The 16188-nt window shown below is 36.4% G+C and overlaps 3 protein-coding genes across 3 annotated transcripts in view; 1 reads left to right on the forward strand and 2 right to left on the reverse strand.

The window, feature by feature from the left end:
* Window positions 1-61: 61 nt before the first annotated feature.
* Window positions 62-3240, reverse strand: LOC124639318 (protein NipSnap). Its single transcript, XM_047176613.1, has 6 exons — window positions 2877-3240; window positions 2614-2796; window positions 1961-2129; window positions 1269-1402; window positions 1044-1177; window positions 62-956 (listed from the first exon to the last, which is right to left on the reverse strand). Exons 1-6 carry the CDS (start codon window positions 2930-2932, stop codon window positions 808-810), a joined length of 825 nt encoding a protein of 274 aa, XP_047032569.1. The 5' UTR covers window positions 2933-3240; the 3' UTR covers window positions 62-807.
* Window positions 3241-3412: 172 nt separating this feature from the next.
* LOC124639314 (rabankyrin-5) overlaps window positions 3413-16188 on the forward strand; it is a 45219-nt gene continuing 32443 nt past the window's right edge. The window contains exons 1-5 of the mRNA XM_047176602.1: window positions 3413-3655; window positions 3758-4063; window positions 4202-4382; window positions 4578-4678; window positions 5626-5762. Coding sequence (XP_047032558.1) covers window positions 3652-3655; window positions 3758-4063; window positions 4202-4382; window positions 4578-4678; window positions 5626-5762 — 729 coding nt within the window. The 5' untranslated portion in view covers window positions 3413-3651. The remainder of the gene's footprint in view (window positions 3656-3757; window positions 4064-4201; window positions 4383-4577; window positions 4679-5625; window positions 5763-16188) is intronic.
* On the reverse strand, window positions 6973-13729 carry LOC124639320. Its single transcript, XM_047176615.1, has 3 exons — window positions 13381-13729; window positions 10357-10506; window positions 6973-7995 (listed from the first exon to the last, which is right to left on the reverse strand). Exons 1-3 carry the CDS (start codon window positions 13424-13426, stop codon window positions 7733-7735), a joined length of 459 nt encoding a protein of 152 aa, XP_047032571.1. The 5' UTR covers window positions 13427-13729; the 3' UTR covers window positions 6973-7732.

Here is a 16188-nt window from a genome sequence, read left to right on the forward strand (position 1 = left end):
CCGCGTTCCCAACCTTTTAAAATACAATTCACAAGGAAATAATAAACGTAATCAAAGTTTGTTAACTTTAAAAAAATCTATTTATGAATTAACATGATGTGAAACAAAAACAACGTTACAACAATTATACCAAAAGCACATTATTTTCAGATGATAATTTTGAATAATTCTAATATTTACCTTAAGCAATATTATGGTTTAGTTTTACATAAATGCTATCAAAAATAAGAAAAAAACATATGTTTTATAAAACTAATTTCTATACTACAAAACTAATGCCATTTGCAATGTTATGTAAAGTATCTGTAGCAATATGATTGTATTGCTTTTTGTACAAGAAATAACGGCTGTAAAAAAAAAACGTTACAATATCTGGGGGCACGGCAGTGCCCCAGCCAAGTCTCAATTGTGCTTACGTGAATTGCTTAAAATTATACAAACATTTGTAATTTATATGACGTCTTTAGAGAAACTATAAAAAAATATTTGAAATATCCAGTATAAGTTGCCATTTCATTCTCCTTAAAATGCATGAAACCTATTATCTTTAAAATACGTCGGATATATTTTCATTCACTTTGTTTAATATTACATTGAAGCGAAATGCCACAATTCATTTATTTGTATGATATATATTTCATTATATTATGATTTCCTAAGTAAACGAAAATTATTACATAATTTTAGGAAAATCTCGCTTTCATCTGGGTGAACTCCCCAGCTTCCTATATAAAAATAAATTTTTGATAAAGGCAGTTCGTAGAGGATCTAAATGCGGCTGTCGGAAGCAGTTGGCTTTGCGCTGGTCTACTGCGTGGGGGAGAACTGTGTCGGCTCGAGGATGCGGCAGTGCATCTCGCGGATCAGCGGCACGGTGTACGCTACGCACTCGTCCCAGCCGGGGTTGCGCCATGTGCTCTCACGGGTCTCACGTCGGGCTTGCAGATCTTTATAGCCTGGAGAATAACATAACAAAATTAGCTGTACTAACCTAGACAGCAAGAGAGTGCTTCCGACAAACCAGTACCAGGTAAAATACTTACACCAAATGTGATGTACATTGTACAGCCTTCCGATTTGCGAGAAGTACCCGGCGAAAGCTTCATTTTGTGATCGACGGTATGTGAGGCCTCGGGCCCAGTTGTTACCCCACTCAATCATAGTTCCAGGTTTCAAACTAATCATGAAAAAAAGAAAAACACAGTATTGAAAGTGTATTAATGGAATGTTAAAATTATAGTTCCGGAAAGGTATTGAGAATGACAAACCTGTAGGATCGTATTTCGTAAATGTTGCTGGGTTCGCGCGGCTCTCCGTTGGGCCAGAAGGAGAATGCCAGTAAGTACTGTAAGTGTCGCGATCGCACAAAGTTGCCACGCTCCTGCTCTAGGGCCCGATAATCCTGTCAAAAAATAAGCAATGGTAAGGAGTTTTTTTTATATTAGGTTTATTAAATCAGTAGGTATAATCATCGGCAGGGATATTGAGCCCTGACCTTCACCTGCGCAGAAGCGATTTATTGGTTTATTGCGTTACGTGTACAGTGCGCAAAGCGATCCCCACTCTTCCGCCAAGAGCTCAATATCCGTGCCGATAACTATAACCTTTTCGTATTAGTTTGATCCTTGAAAAAAAAAATCTTATTTACACTGGTGGATGCAAGTTGTTGTCTTAAAAATTCAATAGTTTTTGCCCATTGACGTAACTTTAAGTGGGTCCATAATAAACTATATAGGGCAACTGAATATAATTTTTGATTTGCAAGAAGACTAATGCTCCAGAATTTTGAATGGAATGCAGTTCATAAACATCTTTATTTTTACTGTGACATTGTGTTGTTAGTCAGTATAATTGTAGGTCAAAGTCCTGTTCTACAAAACATAACATACTGTGTTGTATATGAAAGTGATATGGTCATAATATACATTAGAAATTTTAAGGTAGTTAATTGATATCTTACAGCATTCTCTTTGAATAAGATTTTTGCTTTATCAATCTTCTCGAAGCCGCCCACATATCTCCAGAGGTGCAGGGCCTGGTCCATGTCGCCCACAGACACGGTCCATGATCCAACCAGCTCACAGCCCAGGTCCGCCTTATGAGAGTGCACAAACTCCACTGATGTCTTACTACAATACATACGTAAATGTTGCTAATTTGCATTGGAAAGGTTTGTTGCTATATTTGTTTATAAGATGGCAGTTTTGGGCCAACAGTTGGACTAACAACTATTTGTAGCATGATATGATAGTTTTTTTGAAGATTGCTATTCAAATGATAGACTTAAAAATGTAATAGCAATAGCAGTGATTAAATTTTTTCTACCATTAACATTTTCATTGGTTAATTTGACTTATGTTTTATGGCTCATAAGTATACAGTGTACATAAATGGTTTTGTTAGATGAACTGCTTCACTTGTGTCTCTATGACTGATGTAAAGGGTCAAGGTTTAATGTTGATAACAGTACCTAATGTAACTAATGATTAACTACTGTAATTAGCAGTAGGTATAGATTTGCAACTATTGCATAAGAGCCAGTGTTTATTTATTGCTTATTCATATGCTATTATGTAGTAAGAACTTATGTAAGAATATTATACAAACACATACTAATTTTGCAAGTATTTATCCATAGAGTCGGGCCTTATGTTATGTGTGTGGAGCGCATATATTATCTCCTTGTCGCTAAGCATCCGGCTGTGGGACTCCTTAGTCGGCTCTATCCTCCGCACCAGTAATTTTGAAAACCATCCATCGTCGGCGTTCGATAATCGTGCACTTGTTGAAATCAACCTACAAAAATAACTTGCATTTACGCAAAATTCCAAATTTAAATCCGGACACTGTACATACGAAAACAATACGATAAATACCTCAAATTCTTCGGTAAAGCTTTACTTAAACCTAACACTCTGTTTAGAGAATTCATTTTAAGAACAAACACGCTTAAATACGATACTAAACTACTAAATAAAAGGGTGATAAAAAGTAATTCTTGTTATCAATAATTGACAAAATCACTTGAAGGTTATCTTGAAAATAGATTTTGCATACGTAGTGACACCTATTATGAGTGACCGTAACTACTTTTAATATTTTGCTTCAAGTTAGCCAACCCGTAAACACTTTCTTGGTAAATATTATGAACTCATTGACATTTTGAACTTGCGTCCCTGTTTTGCCCTACTATTTTGTATATTGCCATTTCCTTCTCATGCGGTTGATTTTTACTGAACGCTGCTGAACGACGACTCGACTAGGCGACTTCAGAATCTGCGAGTATCTGTCAAAATGTTTTGCGTAATTCGTTTTAAGCAAAAAATTTAACTACAAAACAGAATTTTGATCATTTATATTATAGATGTACCAATTAAAAAATAAACATTTTTCTATATTATTTATAGCTATTTTAGTAAGTAAGCATAGAGAGCTTTATATTTAATAGTTGTTGGTAAAGTGTTTTTTGCCTTTCTGTGACAACTTTGCCATTCTGTTTAGAGAAACGTCATGTTTATTGACTGATGGCCGACAATTTGCTGACAATAGTGAAGTTGAAAATTGTCATTACATACGAATAAATATTTTTTTGTTGGGCGACGGAATTCAAGGATTTTTTAAGATTCTGCATCACAAGTAAAAAACCTCGTCATGGGTGAGTAGTCGCTGCAAATTGAACATTTTTTGCGTGCAAAACTTGTTTGTAATAGTGGGCGGTGTTGTCGGTCCAGTCTTGTGACTATGTCGGTTTGTGCAGCTTCGAGCGAGGTGACGAAGCTCCAGCAGCACCTAGCACTGCTGAAAGAGGAGTATGGGAAACTGCAGAGTCACTGTGCCGAGGTGGAGCGCAAGTACACGCTGGCGGCTGCGTCTGCCGGCGACCTGAGCGAGACGAGCTTTGTGGCGCGTCTGCTCATGACGGTGGCCACTCTGTACGGCAGGGAGACCTACTCCGACATCACCATCAAGCTGCAGAGCAAGTCTATGCCTGGGCATAAGTTCGTGCTGAATGCGCGATCTGATGACTGGAATGAGGAAGCTCTTAAAAATCTCGAAGAATTAGGTGAGTTTTATTACTGTATTAATGATTCATATTAATAATTTCCTCACCTTATCAACAAGATAAGCCTATTAGACTGTCTATTTTAGTTTTATTTAGGTATTTCCTCATTATGAATATGTGTTTGTATTTATATTTCAGACTGGACTTCTCTGCCAGATGACATTGGTGCAGCTCTGCTCAAATGGCTGTACACAGATGTGGTGGACTTGTCCCGAGGAGACAGCTTTGCTCTGCAGCTGATGAAATCTGCTGCGAGCTTTAAGTTGCATGGATTAGTTGGGAAGTGTGAGCAGGCTCTTATTGCTTCAGTTGGAGTGAGGTAAGAATAAGTAATCATTTAAGAAGAAAATATGAATTTGTCAAGTCTGTTGTTCACAAGATCAAAAAGAGTGATTCTGCCATTGTTCCAAATACTGGCTATTTTAAAGGTATAAATATTAATGAGAACTATTGGACCAAAACTAAATCATGCCTTTTGAGAAAATGTTGTTTTGAAATAATATCTTGTTTCCAGGTCTTGTGTGAAGTTCTACTCAGCTGCGGATGAGATAGGTGCAGCGGCTCTCAAGGAGCACTGCTCAGGACTCATATCTGCACATTGGGATGACCTCACCGGTATGATACCTGTTATTGGAATTTTTATATGTTTTTTCCCTACTACTGGGAGCAGAAATGTAAATATTATGATCTCACATTTCTGGCAAGTTGTTATAGACACAGAGATTGAAAGTGGTTGAAGTAAATTATCAAAATCACTATTCAAGTTTTAAGTCCTCAAAATAACTACCAATAGTCAATCCCCAATAGTTCTCTGTTAAAGTCTATGACTCAAGTATTATGTATGTGAAAGGTTTATTGCACGTTGCTACTAACTCAGTGCAATGCGAACCCCTTAGTTTGCTGCTAATCAATTTGTTATTGAGATCTCTAGCAGCCGTACCTATTTGTAGATCATTTATGTTGTCAAATAACCAGAGAATTTCCTAAATACAATTGTTTCTACTTCAAATTAATTGTATCCTAAATCCTTGTTGTATATAATAATAATTGTAACTAAAATGACCAGTTTCACCGGTTATCGATAAAGACTCTGACGTCCTTCTAAGAACATATCTGACAGACAAAGTATAATTTATTGTTGCACTGGTCTGAGATCTGGCAGAAATTATAACCAGCCTCTATCTGGCTCATTGCATGAACTATTGGATAACTAAATGACACTACCTATAACCAGTGAAACAGGGCCTGAATGTCTTTTTATACTTTGATATCTTCTAAATATTATTGACTTTGTAAACTGAACTGTGGGAAACAACAGGTATATCTTGTATATCAAGTACTAACTTCTGTCGCGGTTTCACTCGCATCTAGTGGAAACCTCTGCACAAACCTGGATAAAAAGTAGCCCATAGCCTTCTTCGATAAATGGGCTGTCTAACACTAAAAGAGTTTTTCAAATCATACCAGTAGTTCCGGAGTTTAGCGTGTTCAAGTAAACAAACAGCTTTATTTTATATTAGTATAGATATACATATATGTATTTATAAGCGTATGTTGACCAGGTGAGGACTTCGCGCACATGTCGTCGGCTCTGCTGTACCGCATGCTGAAGAGTAAGACGTCGCAGCCGCTGCACGGCGCGGTGCGCTTGCTGCGAGAGGACGTCGTGTTCCTCTGTCTCGTCGAGAACCACGCAAACGTGAGTATGCGCATGCTAGGTAATAGACCATAATGGACCACCTTGTCTTGGCTTATGCAGACAAGTTATACCATGCTTATGATGTTGATGGACACAAAACAACACACACATACGCCATAAGAAATATGTTCGTTTCTTTTTCGGCAAGATAGACAGATTTTTTAAATTTTCCAATATACAGTTGCATTGCTACCTTTTCCCAAAACGCGCCAAAAGATATATACACTAGATCTAACTATGGGAAATTACATTCTCTCTGATTTTGCGCACTGTTCCTCGTTACCACCCTTTTGTTAATCGTTTACAAATGGCACGCCAACGTGGACCATCTTCGTGTTTTTAGGACCAACTGGGCCATCTTGAGAACTGGCTTGGCTTGCTACCAATGTTAAGTTTAGTCATAAAACTTGTTGGGTATATGGGTATATTTCAATGTGCGCAAATGACTGATCGATTTCAGTTTCACGATCTCATTGGAAGTCCGGTGTTAGTGCCTCGATTACATGAATGGCACGCGTGCTTGCAATAAATACTCCTTTGTGTGGAAGTATCCAGTTCTCCTTCATTGAACTGTATTTAATTTATTTGATTATAGGGTTTTATTTATTTCTTAATTAAAATACCTTTGGTAAGCACTATTAAAGTAGGTTGTGAGATTTGGAAATCAGTTATACTGGGAGAAAAAACAAAATATTTCGCAAATAAACTAATCTATACTAATATTATAAAGAGGAAAACTTTGTTTGTTTGTTTGGTTGTAATGAATAGGCTCAAAAACTACTGGACAGTTTTTAAAAATTCTTTCACCATTCGAAAGCTACATTATCCACGAGTTACATAGGCTATATTTTATCCCGGTACGGGCAGTAGTTACCACGGGACGCGGGTGAAACCGCGTGAAAACGGCTAGTGCATGAATAAAAATTGTACAGTGCATTAAAAGCGACTGGAATTATCGCGTAAAACAGGTTCTTTGCTAATGCAAGTTTGACAACATTTTACGATTATTCGTAATTATCAGTTACGACAAGCGTAGCTTTGAACTAGCCGAACGCAGGTAACTGTCACTACTTTAATAGCTATCTGTATTCCGTGATTACAGGGAGTTGAGAGCTAACTCAGCCTTATCCGAAGTGGTCAGACTGGCCGGCTGATAATTATAACAAATACAGGTTTCAGTCAGCAGTATCAAAACATTGCAAAACAGACATAATATATAGGAATGATTTTATTAAATTACACATAAACATGAAAAGAACATGTATCATCATATCAATTACAACGGCCTAAATATACTAAAATACAAAACGCTTATCAACTTCCTGGCCATGTTGTAAGTACAGAATACATGGATTGTTTTAAAACAATACTATTATAGCGAATACATATAATAATACCTACCTAAAATTGTGAAGAAGATCACAGTCGGATTACTAAATAAATCCTAATCTACATAACATTGACTAGCAAAAATATGTTTTGTAGTAAAGCACCAGTGTTGAAGCTCTTTGGAATTGTTCATAACATTCAACCATGCAACTATGAGTAACCTAACGTATTGGCAGTGTTCACCCGTATGGAGGTATCAGGGTTCTTATAAAATATCCTTAATATTATTTAAAAAATGCACCGTTTTTTTAAAGCGATGCCTGTGTTTGAAATATATTAATTACTGATACATAAGAACATGTTGTTCTTAAGGTCTTTAAATGCCAGATTGTTGACAAATTATTAGCATAGCAAGGCACTAAACTTGCAAGTTTTTCGAACAACTTTTATATAATAGCAAAATATTGTCAATAAACAGATCAGAAGTTCTACAGTGCAATGTCTTACTTAAGTCTTAACTTAGAGTAGATTGCTCTACTGAGAACTTTGCACTTCATGAAATTATATAGTCCGTAGTAAATTGGGTGCTTTATGACTGGCCCGTAGGCTCTAGTTAGCTAGTATTATTAAACTAATCCTAATTAACTCAACACAATCAAAGTAACGGCCATAGCGGTAATTGCTAGAACATTTCGGAATATTTTATCGGCGCTATTGCAGAGTTCTCCTCTGCAGTAACAGTGTATGGTCTTCGTGGATCGTTCGGCATCGCTCGGGTCTTCCGAACACGTCTCGTCGTAGACTTCGTATATGTCTTTGACGGCGTACCACTTGCCGTTGACTTTCCTCTGCTCACCACTCGTTGTTTGTGGCGCACAACCTCGGGACACCGTGTGCGATGTTACTGGAACAAAACTTACTTATTATGCGACGCTCGTGAAAGTACGACACCACTGACACCAGTCTCACCAAGGGATTGCCCGGGTAACTGGCTTGAGGAGGTCAGATAGGGCAGTCGCTCCTTGTAAAACACTGATACTCAGCTGTATCCGGTTAGCCGGGAAGCCGACCTCAACATAGTTGGGAAAAGGCTCGGGAGATAGATGGCTCGTGAGAGTACGACAATTTCATCATAAACAGTATCCTTAATTAGTTCCTTGCAATTAAATTCCTTAGTCATTCAGTCATTTGTTATGTGAGTGTTGTGGCAGAGGTGACAGATAGACAACATGACTTACATACATTTGAACAAGTGATGTAAGTACAGGCTAACTATTCCGGGCACGATTGTGAAAGTAATTACTGTGTAACAACTGTTGCATTGTGCGTCCCGTAATACTTCTACAATGTTGTGGAACCCGAATTAGATGCTAAAGCGTCTTCAGATTTTTCTAGAAAAAATCTGAATCATAAATCCCCCCCCCGGAAGAACTATAAAATATTGACACGGAATCCATAAATATAAACTGAAATACTATACTCAAAACCGCATCAAAATCGGTTCAGCCAAACGAGATCACATATACACAAATATATATACGGATCAAACAGAGAATCTCCTTTTTTTAAGTCGGTTAAAAAGCTGAAACCGCGTTCTGCGTTTATATCAATAGGTGTTCAATTATGGCGCCATCTGCAGCCACAGCGGAACTTGTGCGTGCAGCGCCTTCTACGCGTGCACTCCTCATTAGCATCGCCGGCTTACAAGAGGAACTGATAATTCGTGACTCAACTGACGATTCACTATTCTGTTAGTACGATCGGTTATGTTTACACAAAAGGGCATACTAGGAAACTAGTGACGAGGAAGGAAGGTTATTGAAATTGATATCGGAAATCCCCAAATACATATTTTTATTACAATTGAACATTTTAATAGCGCTTGCGAAAAATGTGGTTAGTTGTTATTTTATTTAAATTGATACGAACATATTTGTTTTCCTTGCTATATCATCGGTACTGACGCAAATTCTGGGTCATTTCTGGGTTTAAAGCTATGTGTGTTCAACGTTAAGTACTTTAAACCCAGAAATCATTGTGAGAGATTGTCCTGGAGTCGATTAACGTTGGGCAATGTCCCTACTGCCTTATACGCTCGTTTTGATGTGAGGTGACATTTAGCCAGGCCACATAAAGTTACGCCACGCACGGACCACATGACACATATTCCTTTAAAGGAAGGCTTTCGTAAGGTAGCCGCGTTAATGGTACCAAATTAACGACTTATTTATTATCATTTTTTCCCTCGTGATGTTCTAATCATGTCATCGGTAAATTAGGGAAAAAATAACAACACTATTAAGAATTCCTTTTTTGTCAGTTGAAACCTTAATTATTTTAATACCAAACATTTTCCCTATGTTTGTAGTTTAACTTGCCATATATACAATGCTTCACATGTTTTCAAATGGATATTGTTTTTTATTTATTTAATTGAATTATTTGTATGCGTAACATTTAGGCGCCGCAAGTGTGGGCCAGAGGTCATTGCCACTGAGCCACCGGGCAGCTGATGTCTAGCTCTATTAATACCTTCGCGAATTTACATTTTACGGGCGTTAACATGTCAAGCATCACTTTATCTTACATAACACGTAGAGTGCTATTCAAGTGTTCTCCACTCACTCATAGCATACATACGTAGTATATAGCGCATATGCTAATAGAAAATATTATTTGTATCTATCCATGCTTGACTCAGTCACATCAAATATGTTATGCTTTCAACAGAATGACTCGGTATGTGATTAAAACATGTCTGTCCTTAAGTGCTCTGCGTAGTAAATCTACAAATGTCGATATTGTATGATTCACAACCTAAAATAGCGGTATGTTTAAAATATTTCCAAGTACTCTTTGATCTGGCTCTTGAACTTGTATTAAAATATTTGGTGTTTTGATAGGGCTGCGTGCGGGTAACGATTTATTAGTAAAACATTGGCTAGACGCGGTTTTGCTCTTGAAAATGTTTGTAAATCTAAATCTGAAGCCCATTTATCAATATCCATTATAATTTTAGAACTTTTTGTCCAAAGATTCATCTTTAAAATATGTCTACAACATATGGGGTCGGTGACCGTAATTTTGCGGGGCTGACAAAGCCGCTCGAAATGGTAGAAGGAAAAAGGGCTCCATGACTAAGAACAATAAAATTAATTTGTTAAGTTTGATGCAATCAGACAATTGAAGTGTGAGGGCACAACGGCTTAGTAGCTGATAAATTCTCAGGTTGAATAAAAACCTTTGAATTTGATCTGATACTTACGTCCATCGCCAAAGTCAAGCGAGGTGATTCTCTTAAAGCACATGGTGGACTTATTGCACTGCGTCATGTACTTGTGACTGTAGTCGAACGCCATGCAGGTCTGGAACGTGTGCTCCGGGTCGCAAGTGTAGCACTGCAGGCTCCATGACACTGACAACAAACGCTTTTGCTTATAAACATGCTCCCCTTTTGAATGGTACGCGGTTTTCGCGCGTAACCTTGTGACTGGAACTGTTAACATGATATGCAACTGGAATTTTTGTTCATAAGTGGAAAATTGAGCACAGGAAATGTCAAGGTTCAGGTGCATAGCTTGAATTGAATATATATTTTTTTGTATTTAATGTTTTATTTGATTATTTTTGTCTGCTATGTTAATTTCCTTCAGTATCTTTAACTTCTGACATAAGTTACATGTTGGTAATCGTAGTACACAAGGCGTAGTTGTATTGATGATTGGTTGGTTACATCTTTTCTATGTGATAAGAACACTACTATATTTTGTGTTAACTTGAAATGCCATTAAAATCATTATAGTTCGGCCATTCAGAGAATGCGTTCCTGACACGTCGCGATTGAACTGACGACGTAACTTTGCAATGGCGTTGCAGTTACGATAAAAATATTTTTGCTGGTTGTTTACCGTTTTAACAATTGAGGAGCATTAAAACAACATTATTATATCAATAATCAATGAATGTAGTTACGTCGTCAGTTCAATCGCGACGTGTCAGGAACGCATTCTCTGAATGGCCGAACATAAATGTTTAGTTACTCTCTTACTAGTATGCAAACAAACAATGTTTACGTCTAACGATGACTGAATGCTTTAAAAACTACATCATGTTATTGTAGTAAATACAAGGAAGTAGTTACTCTCCTTATAATATTTACAATTAGTATTACGTTCTATACATACCCAGAAATTCTATACATGTTTAGAATACCCAGAAAGGCTATTATGACTTAACTTGTCGTGAAAATGATATCATAATGTTGAGATTTTTCTCATTTTATCTAACTTACGTTGTAAGGAAAGCTTAACTTTACACATATTGCTGTCACATGAGTATTACCACGAGACAATCACCGGCTCATCTGCGTAAAGTGTTCTATATTCAACATGATATGTTTCAACATGTACTAGGAAATGGTGACACAAATATCCAGACTATTTATACGAAATGTACAAAGTTTGTGAACAAAGCCGCGGCACTTGCAAATCTTTGAGCGAAATTGAGACGACGCGGTTTAAAACGAACTTCGTTATGAACAATACAAGAAGAATTTCGGTTTAAACAATTAAGCAACAATTTGTAGAAATATTTTTATTAGAGTAGTGTTATCAGTAATTAAAGAATGCCATTATTTTGTGGATTCAGCTTGTTAAGAGATGAGAGGATCCGCAGATATATCATATAAATGTCTGTGTAGTTTTTATTAAGCAGTCGTAAACGAGAGATAATATAATTTGCATTAAGAGATGGTCGTGATCTTGTGAGCTAGGATTCGCTTGATAATGTGGTCGAGTATGTTCATATGTTGGTGAATGCGGTTTGCACTTGACCCACTAATAACTTATGTATTATTCATGTTAACATAGTCTGTGAAAGAAGTTATATGTTGCTTTTTAATGCTGCTCAATTTCTTTTTTATTAAAATTGCACACAATGTGGGCCAATTTATAAACTATTTTCCTGGTTTGCAAGATCAGGATGTTGTTAACATTTTAAAGTTCGTGAAAACTAAAGACTTTGTCTATTTGAATGTGATATAGCCAAGGCCTCCTAGTACATTTTTATAACAACTATCCATAAAAACGGTTTGGGAACACACCCTAACCTACACCGCTATGGGCGGTCAAGTTGAATGAAAGCAAAATTATCGCACCATAACTTATGCCTCGTGCGTCAGAACTTACCAGTATTTATGTATACTGGCAGTTATCCGCTTTCATTACTTTCCATTAATTGAAGAACATCCAAAAACTGATCCCTATCTTTGCATTCTTATATAAGGCATTCTTCAGCAGCGCATCATAAGAATCTGTCTTAAGGCTGTTCGGTCAAAGCTTTACAACCAATTAATCTTGGATGAATAGTTCTGACTGTATGTACGTCTAAGATTAATTAAAACTGTCTGAAGCTTAATCTAGTTTTTCCTAATGCTAGTGTTTCTCTGTGACCTAATTCAATGAACTTTTGAACGGTATATTATATTGATGATTTGAGGGGTATATTATATCCTTTTCCTCTTACGTATTTACTGTTGAATAATAGCCCTATTCTAAGTCCGCGCCACACTAAAGCTGATTGACATTACAAATAACTTGATACATCCGGGAAGCCTGGGAGCTTGAGCGGGCACATCCTAGACAAGTACTCTATTGTTGGCTGATTAGGGCCACTGCTCTGCGACTTTTATAACACAATACAACCTTTGAATAGTTAGATTCGAATCAGCCTTCATTACGCCTACCGCGAGGTGAACTGAACCATATTGGAATAAATAATGAAGTTCGATGCCCACATCATATTAATTTACTGATAAATATGTCCATACGTAACAGCTTCGTATTTTATTACCTATTGTTTTTCATTTTATATGTCACGAATACAATCAAAATATTTTTTTGTACTGATACAGTAGTATCAGGGCGTACGTTTCATTACTATTTCAAGGATTTTTCCATATTCATTGGGAGTAGCGCAAGTCTTCAAAAGCACGTATGAAATACTTAGGTACTGAAATATTCGATTAATTAATTATTTACTGTAGTAAGGACAATAACATAAACAATATTATTATTAATTACTAGTTTACGTGCGGCAGTTGTTGAAACTTCAAGTAAAACTGTAAACTGTGTAAACAAATAAAGTAAATGCGCAAGCAATATCACAAACACCTTGAAAAAATTGTTACTGAATAGATAACACGTTGGTCGATTTATTTACTTGGAGCCAGACCGATAAAAATGCATTCTTATTTTATGTAAACATCATCAGTTAAAACACTTTCACTTACATTTCCAAAACATAGTAAATGTCAACAAAGACGCCACTAAATCCATTTTGATAATAATAAAAACCACTTATAATTAACTACTACACTAAAACTACGGAGTGTTATTTTTTATCACATCGATGTGTTATGTATTTACAATGTTGCGATTGGAGCGCATGTGGCCGGCAGGGGCGGCAGGGCTTTACACTGAACTGAAATTGGCACCTCCGTACTCAACTACATGATTCACAGGAAGGAAGCGCAGTGGCAAAACGGGACATGTCCAAAAACTAAGAAATGGCGCTTATATTCGCAGTGGTAGCGTTGATTCATGCGATCGATGCTGGCGCCGGCGCGACACTGACCAACATTTGGCGGTCTCGCTCTGTGTCGGATCGTTTTGTTTGTCGCTTTGTCCCTGGATTCCGGTGCTTAGTTTTTATTTTAGAACTCCTCTTATTTAATTTGCAAGATTTAAATCCTACGCAGCGCTACCTTCTGCTTGTAGGGATTCAAATTAAATGGATTTAAAATAATTTATGTCATGCCATCATCACATGTAATATGCAAATACAGTCGACTCTCTTTAATTCAAACCTGCGATAATTCGAACCTCTCTTTTATTCAAAGTTATCACGAGTTCCCTACAAAATCTCTTTATATTTCGAACTAAATCAATACATTTTTATGCACTTGGTAATTCAAACGAAAAAATCATTGCTATGTAACAAAACGACGCGTTATTTCGAATTCCTAGTCGTCCAACACTCGACAATTCAAAGTTGCAGAGAGAAAGGGGCGGAAAGAGTGAGGTTAGTCAGAGTCGGAGAGCATTCTGAATTCAGAGTGGCAACAATCTGCTCTGTGGCAAACCAGTATGACGACGGGGTTGTTTCGAAAGATTACTTAATTCATATTATGAATAAGTACATGTGTGTACACAAATGTATTTTTAAACTTTTGACATTGTTATAAAATAGCAGTCAATAAATAATAATTGATCAACACTTGATAATTCGAAATTCTATTTATTTTCTCTCACAAATTTCGAACCATTTAGTATTTCAAAAACTCGATAATTCGTAATATTTTTAGAGTCCCTCGAGTTTCGAATTAACGAGAGTCGACTGTATTTTATGTAAGTTGTTCAAGTAATGTAAATGTACAATTTCATTGAACTTCTCATAAAGTGACTAATACCAGAGACTTTTCAGTTTCAGTTTTCCACTTATCTACGTTTTATTAGTTATTGCCTTTTGCAGTGGGTTGGGGGTACGGTTTATTTTCGGTAAATAAAAAAGCGTATTTCGTAAACCTCTGTTTGTTATTCTTTTACTGAACGCATGCTAAACCTGTTTTCTGTAAAAAAGTTTCAAACGTTTTGTTTATACCTATCGACTGGAAAATCTCTTTTTCATAGATAAAATCTATCTTTCAGAGTTAGGTAGCTGACAAAGCGTGTTGATAAGATTTTAATGTCTATATAATCTTTGATCGACGCTGTAGGACATTATCAGGTGGATACACCCTTAATATGAAAAATGAAATTTCTGACTTAACCCTTTCGCCTGAGTTCGCATTGCGAAACATTCTACTATTGATATAGTCGCCTCGCTACATCCTTTGTTATTAGCGATAAAAATAACATCTGTTGGCAATTTTTATGAGGATAACTTGTGACAATGTATCACAATTTATAAGACATTCATCCAACGACTTTAGATCTCTAAGAGCCTGTTAATTGTGAGAGAAAAAAATAATTCCTCTAGTTTTGTTGGTTTAAGTACTAGACAACGCCTTACGCCAGGATGGTGTTGAGAGTTCCTTGTAGAAAGCGAAATCTATTATTAATATCACCCACTTATCTTCTATATCAATTAATAACAATACAATTAGCATCGCCATAGAGCTGTGCCATTATCGATGCGTCGAGCAGTGGAGCAGTTTTCGAGGTTATCGGTAATATTGTCCACATTTAGGTCGATGATAGTCCAGCATGCGACACTCACTCTTATTGATTTTATTATCGAGTCGTGGGTGTGCCTAGCGTGCTTCATCACAACTTGACTCGCCTGTCTAGACTAGAATTCAATTTGAGGTCGTGGGAAATGTCAGCTTAATGTATTAATTATTTAGTTCCATTTTTTATGACGTTTTTAATTAATCTAACTACCATTTGTTCACCATTTTAAACCTTTAACCTTCTATAAATTATCAGTGGAAAGGCTGCCTGTTGAAGCTTTGATATATAAAACAAAATATATACTTAACTAGGTCTAGGTAATAGGAGAGTCGTCAAGTTTTTACTAATTAACCTCTTGTGAGTTGGTGAGATAAATTTTATTTCCCATGTTCCATTAATCTTCAGTTTCTTGCGAATGCAGGTGACGAGTTGCGTTAACGTTGTAACTTGAAGTGTTGTTAACCCGTTGAATTCTATGTGCTGACATCATCGGGCAGTTTTTTATAAAAATCATCTGTTATCACAAGCTATTTTTGTGCCTATCTGTCATTATTATTCGTATATTTTACTTGTAATTAAGTTCTATCTTTTGTCAGAGCCGTGATTCATTTTCAGTCATATATTTTATTGATTCTTCTAAATTGAATCATACATCATGATTCAGATGATGATTGAGAGAAATAAGAGGACACACAATTTCCATCAATTCAATATTTCTGTATTTCCTACATATGTATAAATAAGTGAGAAGAATATAAGTGATAAATATTAATTAACACAAGTGATTAAGGGTGTACTATGTACATTGTACAAGTACAAATTAGAATCACAGCATTTGTTTGTATGCACACACTTGACAATAAAAC

This window comes from Helicoverpa zea, chromosome 19, assembly GCF_022581195.2.
Source record: "Helicoverpa zea isolate HzStark_Cry1AcR chromosome 19, ilHelZeax1.1, whole genome shotgun sequence".
Lineage (NCBI taxonomy): Eukaryota > Metazoa > Arthropoda > Insecta > Lepidoptera > Noctuidae > Helicoverpa > Helicoverpa zea.

Excerpts from the sequence above, each read along its gene's own strand:
- LOC124639318 (XM_047176613.1), bottom strand. The coding sequence starts at position 2,932 with ATGAATTCTCTAAACAGAGTGTTAGGTTTAAGTAAAGCTTTACCGAAG. Across the intron at positions 2,130-2,613 it reads GATAAATACTTGCAAAATTA|TAAGACATCAGTGGAGTTTG; the intron begins GTATGTGTTTGT and ends TATGTATTGTAG. Across the intron at positions 1,178-1,268 it reads TACGAAATACGATCCTACAG|TTTGAAACCTGGAACTATGA; the intron begins GTTTGTCATTCT and ends TTTCATGATTAG.
- LOC124639320 (XM_047176615.1), bottom strand. The coding sequence starts at position 13,426 with ATGGATTTAGTGGCGTCTTTGTTGACATTTACTATGTTTTGGAAAT. Across the intron at positions 10,507-13,380 it reads ATTTACTATGTTTTGGAAAT|TGTCATGGAGCCTGCAGTGC; the intron begins GTAAGTGAAAGT and ends GTTTGTTGTCAG. Across the intron at positions 7,996-10,356 it reads GCTTGACTTTGGCGATGGAC|TAACATCGCACACGGTGTCC; the intron begins GTAAGTATCAGA and ends GTTTTGTTCCAG.